Below are 8,872 nucleotides of genomic sequence, written 5' to 3' on the forward strand. Positions count from 1 at the left end.
GAGAGAGAGAGAGAGAGAGAGAGAGAGAGAGAGAGAGAGAAATCAAGCTGTGACCCAGTGGTAAGCTCAAACAGAGCCCCTTATCTTCTTCCCCTGTATCTTCAGGCCTGCTTTTCCCCCAGCACCTCCAAGTGCTCTCCCTCCCAGCTCATCCTCCGCTCCTGCCTCCCCCTCCGCCATTAGTCATCTTACTGGGTCTCCAGCTTTCTTCCCTGGCTTCCTTCCCATAGCTGACAACACCCTCGGGGCTCCCCTCACCTTACGTAAACCCTCAACCTGCCTCCTCCTCAGGTTACGCCCATCTATCTGTCTCTTAGCCGGCTCTAACAGGAAAGGTTTCCATTCTGCCTCCTTCCCTCCTGAACTCATGGTGACCCTGCTCCTGCCTGCAGCCTGCACCACAGGGGGAAGCTGCTCCCAGGGAGGGTGCTGCCCCCTCCACCGACCAACTTCCAGCAGCTTCTCTGCAATTGCTCTTCCTAAATTCCTTGAGGTCAGCGTCTCCAGATGTCTTCTCTTTCTGCCCTCTAGATGTGGGGGTTCCATCTTTAATCCCACCCCACTGCTAGTTCTGACATCTTAGCTATTCCACCTCGCTCCCTGCTCTCACACCCATGCTGAGCTGTCTTGGGGTTGGGGCTCTGTCTCCAGCTCAGCACTAGCCCCAAGTCTGGCCACATTTAGCCACCTACGTGCTGCTGTCTGCGAGCAACGAACATCAACTCTGAAAGTCTGTTAGGAGCTCAAATCTAGCATGAATTTACAACTTCCTAGCTCATCATCCTAGCATACTTCATTCATTCGTTCGTTCATTTATTCATTCATTCAGCCAGAAGGGACTTTGTGGACTGGCTGGGAGTCTTCTTTTAAGATAGTAGGGTATGTAGGGTGGTTGTTAGGCCAAACTATATCCTGCGTAGATTTTAGACAGTGGCCTATACAGAGCTGCAGGATTCTCAAACCAACACAGGCGACCAGCTGAAGGCTGACTCTGTAGTCCCTGCTGGCTGATCTTGACTTTGTTTTCTAGTTTTTTCTCTGGGTGCACACACACATATCCTCATGTTGGTTTTCTCTTCAGTCCCAGACTCCCAGACACTCGGTGTCTTACCCAAAGGAGAGTGGCGCAGACAGTAGGACCACGTTGGACTTGAATTCCAGCCACCACCCCTGGGGTGATCAGGTGTTTAATTATACACACAGCCATTTCAATAGTATGAGCTTCATTTTGCATTGTTGGAGAGTATTTCCTTTGTATATCTGTTTTAGGGGCTGGGGTGTAATGGCTCTTTCTGGCCAGTTTCTCAGTCTGTCAAGCAGTTGTTTCTCATTAGCCCCTCAGTTTCTCCTTGCTATGGATGGAACTGTGTTCCCCTACCAAGAACATGCCCACAACATGACTGAATTTGCCTGGAGATCAGCCCTAGAAGAGGGTACTAAAGGTGAGGTCAGGGTATCGGGACCAGGCAGAACTAACTTTGCCTTGTGTGCCCAGGAAGTCAAAGCAAGTTGGTGAGAAAGGCCTCACAGAAACAAATTCCACCAATGCCTGGATCTTTCAGGCCCTGTTTCCAAACCAGGAAGAGAAGAAGCTAGGACCCTCTGCCTGTGCATTCTGTCATGGTCACCCTAGCGAGGAACGGCCTCATCTCTCTCGCCTTTTCCTGTCGAGTGCTTCCTTTTGCAACGCCCTTTCTCTTTCTACCACTCTGTGTTCTGGGGCGTCAGTTGTGTGCCTCCAGCTGAGGACAGTCAGCATACAGTAGAAGACGTTTTTTTTTAAATGTTTTGGATTGACACATGACTATAGATACATGGTGTCAAATTCGCAACACGAGGCTGACACTTCGTTCTCCATACATCCCGTGCAGTGGTTAAGCAGATAGTCTGCGTATCTATCACACCATTAATCTTATGTTTGCGGCGAGGAGCAAACATAATCTAGCTATCAAAATATGATATATCAAAATATGAGGGACCACTTTCAATAAGTTTACTTGCCACACACATCTGCAATGTTCTAGTAGTTACTGTTAGCTGCTCATTTACACGTTAAACTTTATCATAGGTATATATGAAGAAGTCCTACAGGGTTTGGCGTTATCTACTGTTTCAGACAACCTCCAGGGTCTTGGGACATGTCCTGTGCACATAAGCACCATGCTCTTGTTCCGGGTTTCCACCTCCACTCTGGCCCCAAGTTGCTGAAAATATTTACACACCACTTCCCAGTACACTCCACACTCCTCACAGTGAGCTCTTTGTGCCCCACAGCCTCTTCTACAGCCTTGGCAGAGGGGACAGCCCTCCTTTCTATGCCCACGAGCGCTCCCACATGCCCCTCTGTTCCTGCAGACCTCATTACGGGGTGATTACTCGCGAAAGGGTCAGTTCCCCCCCCCCCCCACTTGATTGTAGGTTCTTTGAGGGCAAGGCTTGTTTTCTGCACAGTAAAATCTCCAGCACCTCCTCAAGCAGATACTCAGCCAATGAATCAAAATGAAAACAAGGTACTGATGCTTTCACAGCCTTGCAAGACGCTCTTGTGCAGACTCTCATGGCCTTGTGGGATACTCTCTGGTGCAGGTTTTTACAGGAGACTTTGGTGAGCCTGAGAGGAAAACCCTACACCTCTCATATAAAACTGCACGGCTCGTGCCTACAGCTCAGCTCTGACTGCCCCGAAGCCTTTGCTCTCCTTCTGGACCCCGTCTCCCTCGACCCAGCTCTGCTACAGCTTTAGTGCTAACAGCGTTCACTAGCCACCACCAATGGCAGTCCCGGCAGACCTCCTCATCATGAAGCTAGGATAGACCCAAGAGGTGTTACAACGCAAAAGGCCGTATCTTTGGTCAGTAGCATGATAAAGGCAACGAGAGAAGGCACTGACAGCCCTCACTGCTGATGAGCTGGCGTCTCTTCTAGGCAAGAGAAGCAACTTTTTAAGTAAACTGGCAGATAAATGAGATATCAGAAAATCCAGCCATCGCTTGCAAAAAAACCGAAGCGCTATTGACAAAATGTCTTCCATGGGTAACCTCACCTGACCGAAGAGTGGGAAGAGAGCTTTTAGTAGGGTGAGGCCCAGGTTGGGGGTGCTCTCTCAGGCAGGAATGTGAGCCTCAAGCACCAGTCCTGTGTGTGTGACATTGAGGATGAGGCGCCGTCTCCCCTCTGCTCTGCCAGGCTTGCTCGGAGCTTTTGTTTACATATTTGCTGCTTCTTGTGGTCATAAGATGGCTGTTAATGGGAGCAACTCCTTTGGAACAGCACCCAGTGAATTCACCTCTCCTGATACAAGGGATTTATCCAGAGTATTGGTATAAGCAGGATGAAACTGTGGGTCCCAGGCATCCAGCTTAGGTCACCAGGCTTGGCAGCTAGTGCTTCACCCAGCATGAACCATCTCACTAGCCCCTTGCTGTCTTTAAATATGGCTATGCCATCCATGCATTAAGGAACAGGTTAGATGTTCCGCTGGCCCAAGAGCCTCTGGGATCCACTCAGCAGGGCACACCCTCCCCCATTCTCGCCTCCAGGGATGGCCTCCCTTGCTCTTTCCTTTGGCTTAGGAGCGGTTCCTATACCAATGCCATCTCAATCGAGACAAAGCATTAGCTGCTCTCTCCAGGTACTCAACATGGAAAAGGCAAGGTTAGACAATAGACAGAAAGCCGGGGGAAGGAAGATGGAAGGAAAGAAAGAGCTGGACCACTTCCGGTGCCTGGATGGAAGAGAGACAGACTTTCAGCAGCTGCCTGAAGAGAAACAGGTGGACCCATCTGTCAATTAGCACCCAGAAGACCAGAGTGCATCCCTTGTAAAGTCCCCCATGCCTGGCTCTTTCTCACAGTGGTTCTCATTTCTCTTTCTGGATTTCTAAATCCACCGTAGGCCACCTCTGTTATTTTGCAGCTTGCCTTGCCTTGCTGGGCTGTCAGGTTGAGCTGTCCTTTTATGCTTTGGCAGCCACCGGAATGAAAAGATAAGTTGCTAGTTTGAGACCCAAAATGCCTCAATGCCAACTTGTCAGGCCTCGGGGTGGCAAGCTATCCAGGGCAAGGTATTCTCATTTTTAAATCTTAAATACCGCAAGATTTTTCACCATGGTCTTTTTAATGACTGACTCCTCAAGAAAACTTCCTGAACTGAAGTGAGGTGCTTACTTATAATTGAAGGCAAGTTAACAAGGGGAAGCTGTGATCCAGAGAACACAGATGGAAATACTGAACCGTATCCATGACAAACAGTGAGACTCTATCGCATGGCGGGGACCCGAGAGGATTAGAATTCAAGCTTTCATTCTTGCTTCGCCTTTAATTTTGGGCAAGCCGTCTAAACATGCCGGAACTCAGCCCCTTCACCTGTTAAGTTAAATTAGAGTTAAGGTATCTCTCTTAAAGTTATGGAGATATATCAGTGAGTAAAATGTCTACCTTGCAAGAATCAAGGCCTGAGTTCAACTCCCAGAACCTGCATCAGAAGGCTTGGGTGTAGCGGTACACGTAAGCCCAGTGCTGGGGCTTGACGACCAATTATACTAATCCAAAGTGAGTTCTGGGACAGGAAGAGACACGCGCTCTCTCTAAAAAGCAAAAATAGCGAACGGCACCTGAGGGACAACGTCCAATATTATCCTTTGGTGTGTATATTCCCTCATGCATGTGTGTGAGCACGCACGCATGCACACACAGACAGACAGACACACACCTCTTTCACAAGGCTGTTATAAATTACACAAGAGCAAAGCGTGGTCTCTGACCCATGCTGGACATTCTTTAAATATCTGACAAATATATTAACCAATGAATATGCAGAAAGCAAATTAAACATGAGAACTGACAGGGGGCTGATCCAGGTGAGGAGGCGATGTGCTTACCATAAGGAAACCCTAAGTGCTGCAGCGAGGCCGAAGTGAAATCCCACCCAGCTTTTCTGGCAGCAACCCCGGACCTCAGCTTTCTCATTTACAGTGGGGAGGGGGCTCTCCTCAGGAAGTTACTGTAAGTCTTAAAGAATGGTAAAAATCCTTCGCAAACTTCGAGAGCTGAGTTAGACTTTCGCTGGTGGGATCTGCCTACCCAGTGGGATTCTGCGAGACGACCATTCTGCAGGGGAATCATGGGTAGAAAAGATGCCCCCTGATTCCAAATCTCCCCATGCCAGGGGAAGACAGTTGCTTCTGAAAACAGAACGCCGTATTTTAGTCTAAAACCAGCTGGGTTTCAGTGGGGAGTGTGCACATGTGTGTGTGTGCATGCGTGCACACATGCACGTGCATGGCATAGATCCAGTTCAGTGAGAGCTCTGTCAACATCAGGTCTCTGTGTGGAAACATTTGTAGAGCCAGTCTGGAAAGTGCTTTTAGATATTTTTTTTTCAAGGCAAAAGATAAACTCATTTAATTTAGAGTCATCAGCTGGATTGCATTAAATGGAGGGAAAAGCAAAGTCGTACACAATGCAGCCATTTGTTAAACACAATTATTTCTCCCATTACTTAATCACAAGCAGACATAAATACACAGAATTCTGACATCCCAGGTCTTCTTGAATTCCCGATCTGTGTTTCAGCATGTAACGAAAGGAGGGTCAGATTCCAATTTGTGTGTTAAGCAAACCCGAGAGTTATAATTGTATATTGGGACCATAATGACTTTGCTAAAGCAAGACCTAAACTTTTAATTAACCTGCCAAGACAAATTACAGCTCACAGTTCACAGGTAACGATCACAGACAGCTGAGACTCAATGCCGGGGACTCTCGGGAAAGAGGGATTAATAGCGGCATCAGAATCTGTCTGTTTTTGTATTAAAGGATTAAAAAAAACAGTGTTCATTAAACAATTGTTGTAGCTTGAAGGGAGGAGGACAGATCAGAAAGACAGTGAGAGAAAACGAAAGGAGAAAGGGGGGAGGGACAGAGCATGCTAACCCCTTCCCTCTACCCCACAGGCACTGGGCAGGCTTTACTAATACCTACAACAGGAACTGCAAACAGCCTGAAACACTCTTTTTTTCTGACAGAAAAGGGGAGACCTACCATTGACAATCACAGAAGCAACAGGGAGTCACGAGAGAAAGGAGGACTAGGAATCTGTTTTTGTGGGGTGTTTGGGAGCTTTGCTAATAGGAAGCACATGGGGGCTCCCATCTGCCCACGGGGTCAGAATTTCTAAAGAAAGGACCAGGAATCTGAACCTTTGCCTGGCGATTCCTTAGTCCATTTGAGAAGGACGGTGACCAATCGCCTTGCTGTTCAAAACATGCACAACAACCAGACTCACTGGGTAGCGTTGCCCGGCCTGCTGGGGCAGCTTCTGCGTCTTATCCAGACTCCTCGGTATCTAGACCCCTGGCTAGGTCAATGAACTGATATATAGAAGCATGATTGGCTATTGGCTCTGATATATATGAAGGGGTTAAGAAACGATTTTCATCTTTTAGGCAAGAGAGAGGAACCAGGTAAAAAAGCAAGACCATGTCTTAATTATAACAGAGCAGGTTAGCAAGCTTTGACAAACCAAAGGTGTGCGAAGGGGCAATCCCACTATTTCCTTGATGGTTTAAGATACATATCCTAATTAAAAATGGCTTTCTTTAGGGATTTAAATGAACAACCTTTCATATTTATACTCAATTATTAAAACAGAGATCTGACTGTAAGTGCTCCCAGTCCTGTGTAAGCCCAATACCATGTGTCTCCTTGTCAGCTGTACCTAGGAGGAGTCAGGATGATGAACCAGAGAGCTCAGACACCATGGGACATGAGAATTATGTCCCTAAGTCAAAGCCACCATATCAAGAAAGAAAACATGTAGTGACCGCTGTCTAGCAGAAGCCAGGAAGTGACAGTTTAGATGTTGGTGCGGCCAGAGTCCAGCTTCGAATGGCAGGGACTCTGAGCTTCCCTGTTGCCTTCCATGTGATCGACAGTTACTAGGACACAGCTTAGGATCCAGAATCCTCAGAAACCAAGACGGGAAAGGGTAAGAGATCTGTGCGATTTTAAAAGTCAAGTTCACGGCAGAGCTTCTAGACTAAGCCTGCTTCCCAACACATCACACGAGAAACGGCGCAAGAGGGAAACCACCAACATCATTGCAACTACGAAGACCAGGGCTGCTGAGGGTGCTGGGCAGAGAAACGACCACGCTCCTGCTTACTCCCTACCAACCAGGAGGCATTGCCCACGGAGACTCCATGTGCATCGTGGAGATAGACTATTCCTCCAGCCAGGGACAACACAGAGAGACTTCTCCTTCATCAACACCATCTTTGCCATCACGGCAAAATGTTAAGGCCGAATGTGTAGCAGCGGCTTTTTAACCGTGCTCCATTAACAGAAAGGCTCGCTCTGCCTCAGTACTGAGGGCAAAACTGCAACTCTGAGGGGAACGGGCTGAAAGCAACTCTCGCTGTTCAGGAGTGAGAAAGGGGGGTCTTTGAAGAATGTTGGAGACTTAGCAACAAGCTGAGATATCTTCCTTGTCAGAGAGATGCCCAGCCGACCACCAAGACCTTTCAGGGACACCCTAACGCATTCACTAGACAACAGTCCCTTTCAGGGCTTCTGGTCCGTGTTCTGGCTGAGCTTGCCTTCAAGGATGTTTATATTAAGACTGCATCCTAATGCTTCCAACAGAAGCCCAGGAAAATTCTGACTTGGAAAACTCAGACTATCCGTTTGCATTACTGTGGCCGCCTAAGGAGGATACAAAAATCTATGAAATGGGACATACCAGCAAAGACGAGAATGTCTTTTTAACAGGGACCTGCGCTACCTACACGCCTGTAGACTGTGGAGGTGGCCAAGGCCCTTTGCTACTACGAGGCACAGGGACAACGGTTCAAAGTCACTCTATGTCAGAGAACAGGCCATCTCTATTCTCAGTGGAACCCCAAGAGCAACGGCAGACCACTTGCCCGGCTGCTCCCTCTGCAGTTGACACTCTCTCTCCCAGCGCTTTCCTTCTGGTCTCATCTCTCAGCATTTGTTGATTTCAGAAGTAAAAGACAGACCCCAAACAAGCCAGGCAAATCAGCGAGCTGAACGAGGTGATGCTTAGGTGGAGGTGGAGGGGAGCTGTGTCCTCTGTGCCTTGCCACCCAGAATTCCTATCTCAACACCAGTTCGGCCTCACAGTTCTTGAGTGGTGCTCCACACACCACCCTTGTCCTGCAAGCCCACTTGGGATGACTTTGTACCACGCTCAGAGCGGTGGCTACAGTTCTGGGCAACGCATACTCAGTTCAGATACCTTGCCAGTACTAACTCCTGAATCCACAACCTTCCTCTCGTTCAAAGACACCACAGAGGACGGAGGGTATATCTGCTTACCAATGGTGGTGGTGAGAAAGGAAACCACTTCAGACTCCTTCCCATCGTTGTAAAAGGCCAGGTGCCAGATCCCCGAATCCAGGTACTGGATGAAACCGGTCTCATGGCTGGCTGGGGGGACAGCACCCCGTGACTGGCGCTGGGGACCCTCCAGGCTCCTTGCCTCCTGGGTTAGGAGCCTTCGTCCATCCAGTAGCTCCACAAAGTCAAACTAAAGAACAAAGAGAGTAATGTTAGTGACAGATTGACACCCCAACCGCCAAGCTCCATGGGGGAAGTCTCCCAGGGAGTCTAGAAGGGGAGAAGGAGTCAGAAAGGGGAGCCGGGAGAACAGATCAATCAAGTCCTCCCCAGATCTAGAGTCTTCACGGAAATATTCTAAGTCTTTTGTGAGTGTGGTGTCACTAATGATTATTGCCTTCTTTTGTTGTCATCTGGGGACATGCAAGTCCTGACACACACACACACACACACACACACACACACACACACACACACACACAGAGAGAGAGAGAGAGAGAGAGAGAGAGAGA

At 48.4% G+C, this 8,872-nt stretch overlaps 1 protein-coding gene across 3 annotated transcripts in view; it reads right to left on the reverse strand.

Moving 5' to 3' along the window:
• The window catches only part of Tenm4 (teneurin transmembrane protein 4), a 2,359,892-nt gene that overhangs the window by 148,108 nt on the left and 2,202,912 nt on the right, over nt 1-8,872 (reverse strand). For all 3 annotated transcript variants that reach the window (XM_026784248.1, XM_013350155.2, XM_026784249.1), the window contains one exon: nt 8,340-8,550. In XM_026784248.1, the coding sequence (XP_026640049.1) occupies nt 8,340-8,550 (211 nt within the window). The remainder of the gene's footprint in view (nt 1-8,339; nt 8,551-8,872) is intronic.

This window comes from Microtus ochrogaster, chromosome 22 (genome assembly GCF_000317375.1).
Source record: "Microtus ochrogaster isolate Prairie Vole_2 chromosome 22, MicOch1.0, whole genome shotgun sequence".
Classification (NCBI taxonomy): Eukaryota; Metazoa; Chordata; class Mammalia; order Rodentia; family Cricetidae; genus Microtus; species Microtus ochrogaster.